The sequence below is a fragment of the Schistocerca cancellata genome, chromosome 3 (assembly GCF_023864275.1).
Source record: "Schistocerca cancellata isolate TAMUIC-IGC-003103 chromosome 3, iqSchCanc2.1, whole genome shotgun sequence".
NCBI lineage: Eukaryota > Metazoa > Arthropoda > Insecta > Orthoptera > Acrididae > Schistocerca > Schistocerca cancellata.
Window position 1 is genome coordinate 578,173,867 of NC_064628.1, and position 16,990 is coordinate 578,190,856.

Genomic DNA, 16,990 nt, shown 5'->3' on the forward strand with positions numbered 1-16,990 from the left:
ACCTGTTGCGGTTTTCATCAGTTGAAATTTCCTAATTAAAGTGAGACTTACCGTGGTATAGTCAGACTCTTCCACATTTCCACGGTCATATTTGCGGCTTCTCTTCCAGGGACGTGACACCAGTGTGGCGGAACTGTGAGGGCAATCAGTGTTGCAAAAGTGGACATCGCAGAGAGAGTCAGCGCCAAAAAATTGAAGATGATGTTCATACGTATTTGAAACCTTCCATTACTTCCGATTTTATCTATTATGTCCTCGAACTTGGTCTTTTCGTTGAAGTATTGTCCAGTGGGAACCTGTAAATTTAGTAAAGACGACATTAGACTACGAGAATATTTTTACACAATGAAATCGAAGATTTTCGTGACGACATCGTTCTATAAAACACTTGTTTTTTATTTAACACGTTTTATATTTTCTATTGGTTACGTCTGCAGACATGGGGACAAACGTACAACGAAATAATCCTTTCGGGAAAATGAAGTTAATGAATCCTTAACTTTGCTGACATACGAGTAAAAATGAATAATAAATATTTTATAACAGTAGTTTCTAAAGAATGAAGTTCTTCTGGCATATTAGACGGGATGTATTTTGTACAGGATAATTATAACAACGTCCTACATTGCTCTTAGGAAAGAACATGTGTTTGCCAGTTGCAAAAGTGGCAGGTAATGTTTCAAGTTACACCTACTTACCACAGGCTGAAAATATCGCTACAGTTGTAAGTTATTTTATTTAGAACACGAGCGGTTTCGGTCTCTTATACGCCCATCTTCAGGTGTCGAAACTTGGTGCTGTTAAATCGAGCGCCGCGATGGACGAGTACAAGAAGCGGTGTGGTACCAGCGAGGGCAGAGCATGGGACTCCGGGGTCACTGAAAAGATGTTATCTACCTCTTCTGCCCTATTTGATCTCAAGTCTTCCAGAGTTCTGTTAAACTGTCACGCCACTGTTGGATCCGCTATGTATTTTATATAGACTCCAATTTCTTCTTTTCTCACGCGGTTAGACTGCTACTTCTCTCGTATGTACTCTTTATATCATCTGTCTGTTCTCTCCTCTGTGTTTATCAACGAAATTCTCAATGTACTCTTGACGTTGACACCTTTCCACCTTTTAGTTTCACTGAAGGCTGTGTTGATCCTTATGCTGAATCATTCTTTCGGATAACCACGACCATTTCTTTTTGTAACCTGTAACCTCCCAACAGAAAACTAACTATAATATTCACAATCAGTGTAACCTCCCAACAGAAAATCTCGTTTAAGTTCCCAATAGAAAAATTTCTTTCCAATAATAAAATTTCAAGTTTTAATGTGATCTTCCATTAAAAACTGAGTGCATATCGAGATTAACAAGTTTTGACGTCAGCAGCGCTGCGTCATGGCCCTGTGAAATCATCCTGAATAAACTAAAAATTCTTACCTCACAATGATGTCGCGGGATAACGCTATCTATGTATCTTCTCTAATAAAAAATTTTTAGCACACCCCAGTGCAATGCTGGCCACTAGATTTTCATTTGAAGGAAAACAACTGATTTTCTTTTGAACAGGAAAATTTCGTAAAAACTTTAAACTCAGATAAATAACTGGCAAAAGTTTTCTTCAGAACAAAAGTTGTTTTTGAAACATTTCTGCAAGGAATTACATGGGACTTTATCATTACAATTGTGGTTAAATCAGTTGTGGCAATTAACATATGGGCGCGGCAACAAAGAACAATATTTTTTTTTTACCTTATACCACATCGCTCAGGCACCGCCATCGTTCTGCACGACTGGCCCAACACAAATCAACCGCTGCACTGTCCTGTCCGAACTCCAAAACTCAAGTGCTCTGTACGAGCTACAAAACAAGAGTGCTCTCTGCGAGCTACTAAACTCGACTTACTGCCAACACTGCTCTGATCTGCGATTCTATTGTGGTATAGATATTCCATATCACAGGCAGCGCGTGAGCTATCCATCAAAATTACATCTGCTCAAGTGCGCTAGCGAATAGTAATGAACCCCTTACAAACCTTCACTAAATTTTCAGCCCGTGCTTCGTAGAACGTGATAATAATATTAATATTCCTATTGTTGTGCAAAATATAACATTTCTAAATTTGTTATTGGCAAAACGTTAGGGTTTTCTTTTTTAATATTTCTTTCTACATTTCTTCACGTTTTACCAGCGACCATTTCACCTTGGCTTTCCTGCACTTCCTATGTGTTTTCTTATTAACTGAGTATGCAGTGTTACTCAGATACGTATTTATTCCAATCTTTAATCAGTACATTTCTTTCTTCACCCTTTTTCTGTCCAGCTCGCCTCCCCTCCCGCCCCCCCGTCCTCTTTATCTGTCCCCTCCCCTTTCTCTATCTGCTTGCCTTCCCTCTGACCATCTCCTCCTTCGCGCTCTGTCAATCTCACCATCCCCCCTCTTAGTCAATCTCCTGCCCCTCACCCTCTTCTTACCCATCTCCTCCTCCACGCTTTCCTCTGACCAACTCTTATTCACCCCATATCTCTGTCAATCTCCGCATCCCCCTCTCTCTCTGTCCATCTCCTCTTTCATTCCACTGTCCATATACTTCTCTCCTTTCTGTCCTTTTCCTCCTTTATTAATACCCACATTACCCATTTCCTGTCCATTTTCTCTTCGTTGTTTTGGGAACAACAAAGAGAACAAAATTCCGAAAGTTGTTCCAAAACAATAAAGAAACTAGATCAGACGCCAAGCATAACAGTTTAATGAAGCGAGAACATGTTTTGTTTAAGTTGATGTGTAAAGTGTAATTTATTAAGAAAGAAAGAAAATCATGTTAGTTTTTAGGTGTGGAGTGGAGAGTGAGAAGTTGGTTTTGTATAAATATGGCAAGAGGTCCGGCAATGAATTATGTTCGTAGTATTTGAGTTTTGAGCAGAGCAAGGAACCCCTGATAAATGTGAGATTAAGCAGCACGAGCAAAGGATGAAATACGTTTATGAAAGTGCAGATAAACTTAGTAGCTGCATAATAGTCCATAATAGCTGATTATGTATTTGTTTTACAGAGTAAGGTTGGTTGGTTGGTTGGTTTGGGGGAAGGAGACCAGACAGCGTGGTCATCGGTCTCATCGGATTAAGGAAGGATTGGGAAGGAAGTCGGCCGTGCCCTTTCAGAGGAACCATCCCGGCATTTACCTGGAGCGATTTAGGGAAATCACGGAAAACCTAAATCAGGATGGCCGGACGCGGGATTGAACCGTCGTCCTCCCGAATGCGAGTCCAGTGTCTAACCACTGCGCCACCCCGCTCGGATACAGAGTAAGGGTGGTAGTAATTACAGTAGACAATTGGGCTGTGGCTAGACCAAAGGGAATGGGGCTTCTGTGTGGAGGGCCGAGGGGGGAGGGGAGGAGGGGGCTTCGAGTGGCTGTGTAGTGCTTCTGTCCTCCCTTTGAGCAAAATTTATAAGTCTTTAGCAAAATTATTGAGAAGTAGTGTAGAAGCAGCTGTGGAGCAATGTTGTAACAGCCAAGTATCGGTAGTCGCCAATGAGGCTACATGTGGGTCACGATAAGAGATACGCAAGTGGGTTGCAGGGTGAGGACAGACGAGCTCAGCAGTAAGCGACCGTGTAGCCAGTAGGGTGACGTCACCACACGAGGCCAAATCTCCTGTATTGGGTGACGTGACTAAGTGCCGGGTTTTAGTGAAACAAAAGCATGACACTGGCATGTAAATAAGTCTTAGTTTCAAGGCGTGGGATCACTTCATGGCATCAGAAACCAGCAGCACGACCACAACGCCAGAGGTACGCCAGACAGCAAGACGACTGGGCGTCACCAGCAGTAGCCATGAGTCGAGACTGGGCTGCACCTGCCACCAGCAGTAAGGCCAGCTGAATAGCCATCCGTGCCTGCTGCCACGACGCTGACTTCCCAGTGGGACTTGGCCAGTGGCAGCCGCCATCCGAATGCTGCCAGAGGGCAGTAAGCTGTGTCCCGTGCACAGTCATCCTCACGCATCAACGCGGTGACGCGAGCAGAGGGAGGGGCTTTGCCGACTCCACCACGGCGAACAAAGTAGCGCGCAATGATGTCAACGACCCTGGCCACTAAAAGTTGTCCTCTTACCACAGGCCGACCATTAGCAATGCAGAGCGCCGACTCAGCAGCCAGGGCGGAAGCCACCGCCCATACGTCAGCGCCGGCGAGGGACAAATGAGACAGGTGTGTTGCCCCACTACATCATGTATTGAAGTCAATAAAACCATTCTTAACTACCAACAATGTTTCCAACAGGTCCTCAAGCACACGCTTCACCCCACAACCTTCAGATACATCATCATCATCAGACACATCTGTGGTAAAATCAAAGAAATATAATATAAAAGATGCCTCAGATAAAATAAGTGCAATAGTTTACAACAGTTTCCATCAGTACTCACAATGAGTGACAAGAACAAAACACACAAAATGGGCATATATGCTACTGAAAATATTGCTTTCACATATGTGGAGTCAGGTGCCACACTGATGATACATCGAAAACTTTTTTTCCTTTCCTTATCCATCTCAGAGTACCACTTTCAACATACGTCCTCAACTGTTTTCTGGGAGTATTCCAGTCTCTGTCCTCTTCTACAGTTTTTACTCTCAATAGCTTCCGCTAGTCCATCGAAGTTATTCAGTGTTTATCTTAACAGATGTCTGATCATAATGTTCCTGATCCTTGTCAGTGTTTTCCACATTTTCCTTTCCTAAACGATTTTCCAGAGAACGTCCTCATTCATTACCTGATCAGGCTACCTAATTTTCAACATTCTTCTGTAACACCCATCTAAAATGGAAAATTCTCTCCAAACGTACGTTATCAGAAATTTCTGAGTTGGTACTGGTAGATTTCTTTTGTCGAGGAATGCCCGTTTTGCAAGTGCTAGTCTGCTCTTGATGATGTCTTCCCTGCTCCGACCGTCGTGGGTTATTTTGAAGCCTAGGTAGCAGAATCCCTTAACATAATCTCCTTGCTGATCACTAATCCTGATGTTGTTTCTCGCTATTTTCATTTCTGCTACTTCTCATTACTTTCATCTCTCTTCGATTTACTCCCAGTTCATATCCTGTAATCATTAGATTGTTCATTCCATTCAGCAGATCCTGTAATTCTTCTTCACTTCCAAAGAGAATACCAATGTCATCAGCCAATATTACCATTTATACAATTTCACTTTGAATTTTACTTCCATTCTTCAACCTTTCTTTTACACCTATAATTGCTTCTTCGATAGGGGCGAAAGACTACATCCCTGTCTTACACCTTCTATAATCCGAGTACTTCGTTCTTCACCCCCCGCTCTTATGGTTCCCTCTTGGTTCTTATACATATATACTGTATGTCACCCGTCTTTCCTTATAGTTCACGCCTGTTTTTCTCAGAATTTCGAACATCTCGCACCATTCTACATTGTCGAACGCCTTTTTCAAGTCACAAATCCTATGAATGTGTCTTGATTTTTCTGTAGTCTAGCTTCAATTATCAACCACAACGGCAGAATTGTCTTTCTGGTGCGATTACCTTTCCTAAAGTCAAACTGATAATCATCTAACACGTCCTCAATCTTCTTTTCCACTCCTCTGCATATTATCCTAGTCAGCAACTTGGATGCATAAGCTGTTAAGCTGATTGTCCCATAATTCTCACACCTGTCGGCTCTTACAATCTTCGGAATTATGTGGACGATGTTTCTCCGAAAGACAAATGTTATATCGCCACACTAACACATTCTACACTCCAACGTGAATAGTCGCTTTGTTGCAATCCCCCCTCCCGCCAAAGATTTCGGAAATTCTGATGAGATGTTGTTTATCCCTTCTCCTTATTCAGTCGTAAGTCTTCCAAAGCTCTTTTAAATTCTTATTATAATACTGGATCTCCTATCTCTTCTATGTCGACTCCTGCCTCTTCTTCTACCATATCATCAAACAAGTCTTTCCCCCTAACTAACCCTAATTTACTCTTTCCACCTATCTTCTCTCTCCCCTGCATTTACCAGTGTAGTTCCCATTGCACTCTTAACGTTGCCACCATTGTTCTTAATTTCACCGAAGATTCTTTTGACTCTCCTATATGCTGAGTCAGTCCTTCCGACAGTTATTTCTCTTTCTGTTTCTTCGCATTTTTCCTACAGCCATTTCGCCTTAGCTCCCCTTCACTTTCTATTTATTTCATTCGTAAGTGACTTGTTATTTCTCTATCCCTGAATTTCCCTGAACTTTTTGTACTTCCCTATTTAATCGGACAAGGGAAGTATTTCTTCTGTGACCCATGGCCTCTTCGCAGTTACTGATATGTGCATATCGATTGGACCTGACTGTTGGCAGTGTAATTGAATCGATGAGGCTGAAGGCAGAGGTCGTACTCGTTCGAGCACCGAGTATAGGAAAAGCCCTCTACTCGTGTGCTTGAACAGTGAGCTGGGAGAAGTTCCTGTGAGGCGGTTTGACGGAATCTCGTGCGGCGACGCGGTCGCACCTTGGCAGTCGGTATTCGGCAGTTGGCTTGATGTACCGCAGAGCGACGAATTCGGGCCAGTGAGCTGCCTGTTTTCGATTGCGGGTGTTACTGTGTTCTTGTTCGATTCACCACATTACTTGGATGTCGGAAAATTTTGATTGGTCGTGCTTTGAGAATTGTGGTGGGTGCTGTCTTTGATGCTTAAGTGTGGGTTAACGTTTCTTTCTGTTAAGTTGTAGAAGCAGAACGTTTATATGTAATTTAGTTTGTAATTTAGTTTACATGTAAGTAAAGAAACGTCCTGAGTGTGGTGCTTGCTTAACGTTATCAGCTGATTGGTTGTGCTTACCGGTTTCTATGTTGACAGCAAAATGCGCTGGTAAATCGTCGGCAACGGAATGAGTAACATAATTTCGATTGTCGTGTGCTGGAAAGATGGCTATCGGGTCAAGGTCCTGTAAATGATCACGTATTCTTGTTTCATCATTTCCAAGAGTCAAGTTGCGAGTTGCCCTCTTGGATAACAGAAACATAAAGCTCAAACTCAAGTGGTTAAATTTTAAAAGGAACAGACAGTTGTCGTGTTGGTTAATTGAGTTGTTGAGCTCAAACTGAAAAATCATTCTGTTTAGTGACAAAAACTCAAAGCACCAATTTAGGTGTTAAATTTTAAGGGAACCGACAGTTGTCGTGTTGCTCAATGTGGTTGTTGACTTCAAACTGAAATATCCTTACACTTGTTACTTACGTAATAGCGCTTAAGGGAAGTTGGCGTATTAACGAGTTTTTCGAACCGGCTAGCACTGCACCTTGAATAACCACATTGTGCCATAGATTTGGGCTGCTTTGGGGAAAACTTCAGTGATGGCTAGTACCCGAAGTTTGTCATTTACAGTCCGCATCTAAAAATGTATGTTGTAATTTGTTTGATTCAGTACTAGTCATATGTCTTGTGACTTTAAAACTGTTAGATCCAGGTCATTTTGGAAAACTTGCTAAATTTGACATTTAAATTTTAGGTCATTTCTTCCCCAGAATTAGGCCCGTGTTCATGCAAATTTTTTGTAATAATTTTATTCGTCATCAGCAAATTGTCTTTAAGCTACTTACGAATTGATGAAGGGGCTAGTGCCCATGATTTGTAGTCCACAGATTTTGCTCAGTTTAATAATGAATTTTAAAGGGGCCACTGTTTGGCGTGCTGCAACTATTATAGTACATACATATTAACTACTAATAAAAAAAATTTGACCATAGCTGCTAAGGTTCAGTGACCGTGTCAGAATTATATTAGAACAAATAAGCCCTCGGTCACAAATATTAAGTCAAAATTGACCAGGTTCCGACGCTACTATGAGCGTCGTCTTCAGAATTAGACTAACTGTTCTAAAACATACACTCCTGGAAATGGAAAAAAGAACACATTGACACCGGTGTGTCAGACCCACCATACTTGCTCCGGACACTGCGAGAGGGCTGTACAAGCAATGATCACACGCACGGCACAGCGGACACACCAGGAACCGCGGTGTTGGCCGTCGAATGGCGCTAGCTGCGCAGCATTTGTGCACCGCCGCCGTCAGTGTCAGCCAGTTTGCCGTGGCATACGGAGCTCCATCGCAGTCTTTAACACTGGTAGCATGCCGCGACAGCGTGGACGTGAACCGTATGTGCAGTTGACGGACTTTGAGCGAGGGCGTATAGTGGGCATGCGGGAGGCCGGGTGGACGTACCGCCGAATTACTCAACACGTGGGGCGTGAGGTCTCCACAGTACATCGATGTTGTCGCCAGTGGTCGGCGGAAGGTGCACGTGCCCAACGACCTGGAACCGGACAGCATGCAATGCACGGATGCACGCCAAGACCGTAGGGTCCTACGCAGTGCCGTAGGGGACCGCACCGCCACTTCCCAGCAAATTAGGGACACTGTTGCTCCTGGGGTATCGGCGAGGACCATTCGCAACCGTCTCCATGAAGCTGGGCTACGGTCCCGCACACCGTTAGGCCGTCTTCCGCTCACGCCCCAACATCGTGCAGCCCGCCTCCAGTGGTGTCGCGACAGGCGTGAATGGAGGGACGAATGGAGACGTGTCGTCTTCAGCGATGAGAGTCACTTCTGCCTTGGTGCCAATGATGGTCGTATGCGTGTTTGGCGCCGTGCAGGTTGAAAGGTGGCTACACTGAGCCACAGCGCCAGAAATCGCGCCAGAGAGTATTGTTCCGCCGCCTCCACTGGCAGTGATTATTGAGACGTAGCGGCAAGCAGTTCTTGCCGAGAAGTTGTGGTGGACACTGCTTGTCGTGAAGTCAGAGTGAGATGTGGTAGAGGAGAGTGTTGTTCCATGTTTTATGCAGTGGTTTGATGGGAGAGATAGCAGATGTTATTCCAATGGAGATATTGTAATGGTCAGAGTGCTTTTCGTCAATATATATGAAGGTAATAAATATTATGTTGTTTATTTATTTGTGTGTCCTGAACAATGTGTCATTACAGGTTCAGTCAACGAAGCATCTGGATTGTGTTCTTGTATTAGAGTGTAATTTTGGTTTTCTTGCACAATTATGGTATTTGTAATTTTCTTTTATCACGTCAGTATAACTGCTATTTAAAAATTCTTGTCTTGTTGAAGAACAACCGTGCCAGATGTGCGTTGAGTCATACTACCACATACAGAACAGCTACACTTGTGCTTTTTTGGTTTCGTAGGTTTTATAGTTGCTGGGGACTTAATTAATTAACTGTGTTAACGAAAATTTTCTTTCATTCTTTGTTGTCATTCAAAGCAGTCAGATTGCGTACTAAAACTAGTCAGGGCCAGCCGTTTGCGAGACTTGCGTAATCGGACTGACAGCAACTAAAAATATTTGCATTTTAAATAATTATGCCCCCATGCACGTGGCGACCGCTGCTTCGGATCGTCCCTTGGAATCTTCTGATTGTAAAAATAGTAGACCGTAGCATTGTTGTAGTAAATTGTAGTTTAGTAATTGTAGTCTATATTGCATGTGTAGATTTGGTAATTGTCATTCTTCTAATGGTATTTTTCAAAATTTTTTTTTGTTGTCTTGTATACGCGTTTGACAATTTAGTGCAATTATTTCAATTGTTCGTCAATCGTGTTTGAGGGAAACATTTCGTGTGAATGATATTGTTGATGATAAAGTGTCATTGTGTGTAATTTTCATATAGTGACGAGTTTTGTATATTTTGTAAATGATTACGCGATCAATGAAAAAGGCAAAACTGATGAATAGTGAGAATGACGAAATTGTTGATATGGCGAACTCGCCAACACAGGAGAACAGTGTGATGAATAATGAAGTTGAAAACAATTTAATAAATCGGGAAAATAGTCCGGAACCATTTCAAAATTTTTCTCATTCAGAAAATTCACAGAATACGAAATTGACGATAGAAGATTCTGGAATAGTATCGAACACAGATAGCTTTACAGCTATGCAGAAGGAAGTTAGTTTTGTGGGAAATGTTAGGGGCGAAAAGAATTTCGAACCGGCTGATATGGAGCAGTTGATGAGTGCAATATTAAATTTGGGATCACAGTTACGGTCTGAATTAAAAACAGATAGGGAAACAATGGAAAAACGGTTAGACTCACTGGGATCACAAATGGGAACAATGGAAACACGGTTAGACTCACGAATAGGGACATGTTTCAAAAATATGAAAGATGAGTTAAAGAAAGAAATCAGAGAAGAAGTACAACCGATTTTGAACTCTCACAATAATAGATTAATTGCAGTAGAGATTAGACAAAGGGAACAGGATAGAGAACAGGAAGAAAGAGATCGCGTGATAGTACAAAAATTTTCAGAGTTAAATTTACAACGTGCACACGATAAGAAAGAAATATTTGAGAGAATCGAGGAATCCGTACTAAATGACAGAATAAATAACTTAACGCAACAGTGTGAACAGTTAACGACTAAATGTGACAATACCGAAACCCGAGTCGCGACACTTACGGAAGACGTAAATAAACAGAAAGAACAATTAGGTGATTTATCGGAAAGAGTTGAGGAGATTTCAGACAGATTGACAAGTCTTAGCTTAAATGGGGACAGAGATTCAGATGATACAGCTCCATTCCCATTTTCAGAAACCGAAGAGTACCAGAACATAAATAAACATGTTGAAAATCAGGGGAAATTTAATGAACGCGTGAAAAGGGAATTTGAGGCATTAAAAAAGCAAGTCAAACAAATTGAAGGCGAAATCGTAGGAAAAGACGGCAAAAGAAATTTAGAATCACAGATACCAGAGGGGTTTGAAGAAAGTAATTTGTTTCATTTACGGGATGCAACAAAAGAGCGCCAGGCGCGCGAACTTGACAATAATCGACATTGGGACTGGGACAGACGCGGTAGGTCTTTGTCGCCACGAGGCGAAAACTTTGACTATAAACACATTTTGACTGTTCGGAAATTTAAGATCTTCCGCAATTCTAAGAATGACATACATCCATGTGCGTGGTTAGATCAATTTATGTACGCACTTCCACCAAATTGGCCACTAAGTCACAAACTGGAATTTATGTGTGGATATTTAGAAAACGAACCGGCGACTCGGATGCGCGCACTCATTAGAGATTGTAATAATCTGAATGATTTTTATCATGCATTTCTATCGGCATATTGGTCCGAAAACACGCAAGACAGAGTCAAACACAGCCTTATTATGCAGCGTAATTTCAAACAGTCTGAATTCCGCACGCCAGCGGAATATTTTGAAGACATGATTCGAAAGAATCAGTTCCTTTCCAACCCTTATAGCCCGACTGAATTAATTCGCATTTGTTTAACAAAGCTGCCACAATCCATAAGACAAATTGCTTTAGCCGGACGATGTGAAGACGACATTGAGACTTTTAAGACTTTGTTGCAAGAACTTGAGTATGACAACGACGACAGGACTTCTTGTAACTTTTTCAGTAACAGTAATTACAATAGATTTTCAGAGAAAAGGGATAGTGATCGGAACGGGCGTTATATGGGTAATTTTGACAATGACAGACGTAACAGACAGGACAATAGATACCAGCCTTATGACAATAACAGATGTTCTAACAGAAATTACACAGACAAGTATAACAACGGTAATTCGTACCGGAATGATCAATCATATGGAAACAGTAATCGGTATCACCAAGACAGAAATTATTCATACAGTAATAGAAATTCTTACTACAGAAATAATCAGGGTAGTAGATACAACAATAATTTCAGAAGTGACAGTCGAAATTATACAAGAAGTAGTTATGCAGACAGACAGGAAAACAGAAATTTTAATAACAGACACAACCAAGAATTTGTATCTAACAGACAGGAGGGACCTAATTGCCATCCTCCACGTGACAGAACTTCAGAGAGACAAGTGCAAATCGTAGAAATGGATCCGCGAAATGACGCGAATAATCAAAGACGTGACGCAAACAATCGACAATGACTAGCAGCTTCGGGTTCTGGCAGCAATATAGACGGTTCAGAAAGTAATGACACTACGGCTTTACACTACGTACGCCTGGAAGACATGAGAGACATTTTGTTAGACGAAAAGGAAAATAATGTAGACGCATTTTTACATCCTGTTATTGAAGTATGTGTGGGTAAGAATAAGTTCACTGCAGTTTTAGATTCTGGGAGCCCATTGAACGTCATTAGTGAATCAGTTTTTCGTATATGTGAAAGGACTATTGCCTGTCCTGTGTTACCTATTTCTAAAACTACAATTCGAGGAGCGATTTCTGGAAAAGGTGTAGAAGTTAAACAACAGACCAACCTAAATTTCAATTGTCAAGGATACGAATTTTCTGCTAATTTTATTATTGTTCCATTACTCAGTACACAAATTATATTAGGTATGGAGTTTCTTAACGCACATAAGGCAATTTTGAACTTTAAAGAAGGAAGTGTGAATTTGACTGTTGCCGGAATGCCGATATGTTTGAAATTTTTCGAGTGTTTAACAAGATCTGAGTCAGATACAAAATGTTTAAGGTTTCTTACTTCTGATGTTTTCGTTGAGCATTATGACGACAATGTGTTTATTCATGACAATGACAATAGATACAGAGACGCGATGGATGATATAATTAATAGCGAAGAACTAATTAATGAAAAGGTTAAGAAAGCTGAAGTGCCAGATGACGTTGCAAGAGAAGAGCTGCACCAAATTTTGACTTCACATGCTACAGTGTTTAGTCATCACACAGGAACTATACAAGGCTTACAATATTTATTTAAAGTAAAAGAACACACACCATTTCGCGGGAAAACGTACGCTATTCCTTTGGCTTACAGAGACAAGGTTAAGAATGAACTTCAGTACATGTTAGATCAGGGCATTATTGAGCCTGCAGTCAGTCCTTATACTAGCCCATTACACGTTGTTCTTAAAAAGGATGGGTCAATTCGTTTGGTTCTGGATTCCAGACAGATAAATAATATCATCATTCCTGAAACTGACCGCCCACAAAATTTAGATGAACTTCTTCAACATTTCCATGGAATTAAAGTTTTATCCACGATTGATATGCGCGCAAGTTTTTGGCAAATAGAACTCCACCCTGATTGTAGAAAATATACTGCCTTTTTAGCCTTTGGTAACTGTTACCAGTTTCGGAAATTACCGTTTGGACTTACTGTATCTTCAGCAGCATTCATTCGTAGCTTAAATGAAATTTTACCTGTTTATCTTCGTGACAATATTACTTCATATGTTGACGACATTCTTATTGCTAAACATTCTTGGAGTGAGCACAACAATATTTTGGATTCATTATTACGTATCTTTGCAAGAGTTGGCATTACAGTGAACTTAGAAAAATCTGAATTTGGACGTTCACAGGTGAAATTTCTCGGTCACATTATTTCTACAGAAGGTATTCTTCCTGATCCAGAGAAATTAGACGCTATTCGTAACTATGCTGTTCCTACCACAAAACGTGATGTTCGTAGTTTCCTTGATGTCTGTAATTTTCTTAGACGCTTTGTTAGATTGGACAATTTGGTCACACCTCGTTTATGTGAACTATCTGGAAAGAAATCTAATTGGTGTTGGGATGAGGAAGCTCAGTCAGAATTTGAACAACTTCGTGATGCTTTAGTTGCTGCTCCACTTCTTTCACATCCGGATTTATCTAAAGATTTTTGTTTGGCGACGGACTCATCATACAAAGGCCTAGGTGCACATTTATTTCAGGAGATAGAAGAAAACGGCGTTGTAGTACAAAAGACTATTGCATTTGGAAGTCGTGTTCTTTCTAAATCAGAAAAGAATTATTCGATTACGGAACTTGAAGCTTTGGCTGTTGTTTGGGCTTTCACAAAATTTCGCACATTTTTGTTTGGCAGACATACTAAGGTTTACACCGATCATCGAGCTCTGGAATTTCTTATGTCGACAAAATTAACTCATGGCAGATTGTCACGATGGGCGTTGTACCTACAGGAATTTGATTTTAGTATTGTTTACATACAGGGTTCTTCAAATATTGTTGCTGATGCTTTATCACGTGCACCTATGGGTTTGAAACAAAGTGCTGAAGAGGACTGCAAGGAAAACAATTATTGTTTGATGTATATTCAAGGTGTTGCGTTTGAGAACTTTATTTCGTCTTCGCTCCAGGACATCGCTAAGGAGCAAAATAAGGATCCAATCTGGAAGGACATTAAGGAGAAGTGGAGGAGAAAGGAAAGCGTAGCGATTAGACAGCATTATTTAGTTCGCAATGACATTCTTTTCAAACGAAAATCGGTCGACAACTCTGTTTGGTTAGTTTGTATTCCTGATGAGTGGGTTAATAAGCTGATTTGGTATACGCATTTCAGTTATGCACACTTTGGTCCCAGAAAATGCTTTCATAAATTACGAGAAAATTGCTACTTCAATAATATGGAAAAACGTATTCGATTTGTTCTTGCCAAATGCAAATTATGTCAAAAGGATAAGCCGCCGACAGTTTCTCACAGAGCACCGTTGTTTCCTATCATTCCAGCAAAATTAAAGGACATGGCTGCAGTTGATTTGTTCGGTCCAGTGGTTCGATCTACTAATGGTTTTGCGTACATTTTCGTAGCAGTGGAGTTGACATCAAAATATGTGTGTTTTACACCTTTACGTAAAGCAACAGCTCGTTCAGTATCTAATGCTTTCATCAAACATTTTCTTAAAGAAGTGGGTCATGTTGATAAGGTTATATCAGATAATGGATCACAGTTTCGTTCTAAAATTTGGCTTCGTACTCTACGGCGTCGTAAAATTAAACCAATTTTCATTTCACTTTTTCACCCTCAATCTAACGCTTCAGAGAGATGGATGAAGGAAATCAATAAATTGTGTCGTCTTTATTGTCATCAGAATCACAGAACTTGGGATCAGTATCTTCATATTTTTCAAAACATTCTGAATGAACTTCCTAACGACTCAACTTCTTTACCACCTACACTGATATTAAAAAACAAAGCACCGACAAATCGCATTTCTGAAATCGTTCCTTTTCCGCCTACACGGAAACTGCGGCATTCTGAAGTTGTCAACCTGGCTCTACAAAATATTGCATCTGCGGCTGCTAGAAAAGAGAAATCAGCTAAGCGTCCTGGTCGTTTAAAAATCTTGTCAGTTGGTCAGAAGGTGTTAATTAAGGCTCATCGTTTGTCTCACAAAGGAAAAGGCTTGTGTCGGAAATTTTTTCTGCTTTATAACGGTCCATATAGAATTCGCAAAATTATTCATGATAACACTGTCGAAGTAGAAACTCTGAAATCACGACGCTCTAAGGGAATACATCATATATCTAACGTTAAAATTTTTGTGGAATGACATATTTTCGAGAAACCAACAGTTTACGTAAACATGCAGAGAGTACAAGGATACCGCGCTGTGTTTTGGCGGTGGCATATACTCAAAGCAACAGTCAAGTCTGCGCGCCGCACAGGGCAGTCGTTGACCGCAAACAATAGCTTTCTACGTCACGCGCCTACAGCTGATCGAGCGCTCGGTGCGAATGCACTGACAGCCGTAAACAAATACACAGTCTTTCTCCGAATAAAATCAGTATAAAGCTATAATGACTTGATAAATTATGTTACTAACGTTCAGTATTTTTCAGGATACGGTTCTATAAGATATTTAAGAACTTCAGGTAAATTCTGTGTGTCTCCGACGTTAAGACGACTTGCTATCGAGAAATTTTCAGGAAGAATGTAATTTCCAAGAAGAAACTAATAAACTAAAAAAAGGTAACTATTAATTGAGTTTATTTTTCAGGTAACATATTTCCACTTAGGTACGTACTTTAGACGTAATTTGCTGCTCGCGATTACGTGATTCATACTTCGTGCTAATTACATGTTCTATGAATTTGCTTGTGAAGCGACGTGCTTGCGTACGTTAACTGATTTGACAATGATTATTAATGAACTGAGTTGTAACTTGTGTATATTATGCATCGCTTGGCTGCACTGCTTTTTCACTGATGTCATATTTTTTAATTATGTGCCTGCTGTGCCTATTTATTTAAATTATAATTGTCACCTGATTAATTGTGCTGATGTGATGTGGTTAGGTATGTAAGTTATACTTTGTGATTTATCTGCTTGCGCCTTCATGTTTACTTATTTGCTTGCGCCTTCATGTTTATTTATTAAGATTACATATGAACATTTATTTGCTTACGGTTATACGATGCTGATGACCTGTTTATTACGTAAGATATGTTTGCTGCTATGCGTATGGATTGCATATTTATACATTTCTGTTTGTTGTCACAACTACTCTTTAATTTTGTATATAGAAATGCTGTTGTACTGTGTATGAACATAGAATTTAGGTTACACTATGGTATTAGTTACAGATTGTTTGCTCAGCAGAGCCTCGTTGTAAGATTTGTGCTGCATCCACTTGTTGACATTCTGTTCTCTACTGGTATATTTACTCGCTATTGCTTGTTTTGCTTACGCTCAGTGCTTTATATTTTAACATAAGAAAATGAACTGCAGTAATTCGACGTGCGACTTTAGTACAAGAAACATCATAGAAGTCACATGAGCTGGAGGTTTTATGAAAGCTGTATAAATGTATGCCAATAGGAAGGAAGCTAACGACATGACATACCAACACAGTTATTACACTGCATGTTTCGTGAGCAATTGAAATAGGAAGTGACACTTGACGCAAGAAATACTCCACATGTTTGCTTCTGTTTGCCATAATTCTTGAAGTGGTGTACACACTGTGAAATATTATGATCATTTACACTCCGTAATCGTACTTAATTACTGAGAGTTATTCGAACTAAGTCTGTTAGAGGTCATGTATGCATTCTTTGTTTATAATTCATAATGAGTAGAAGATTTTGGTCAGATGGATTACACAGAGGTTGTGTGTTGACAGTGTGTCTTCAGATTGTATGGGATGTGGAGGTTTGCATTAGGATTTTATCTGTACTTGTTCGAGGAAACTGACTAGAGGAAAGAGTTGTTA

General features: G+C 40.5%; 1 protein-coding gene across 2 annotated transcripts in view; it reads right to left on the reverse strand.

Annotated features, from left to right (window-relative positions):
* LOC126175431 (solute carrier family 22 member 7-like) overlaps positions 1 to 16,990 on the reverse strand; it is a 101,779-nt gene that overhangs the window by 74,040 nt on the left and 10,749 nt on the right. For both annotated transcript variants that reach the window (XM_049922228.1, XM_049922229.1), the window contains exon 2: positions 52 to 296. In XM_049922228.1, the coding sequence (XP_049778185.1) occupies positions 52 to 296 (245 nt within the window). The remainder of the gene's footprint in view (positions 1 to 51; positions 297 to 16,990) is intronic.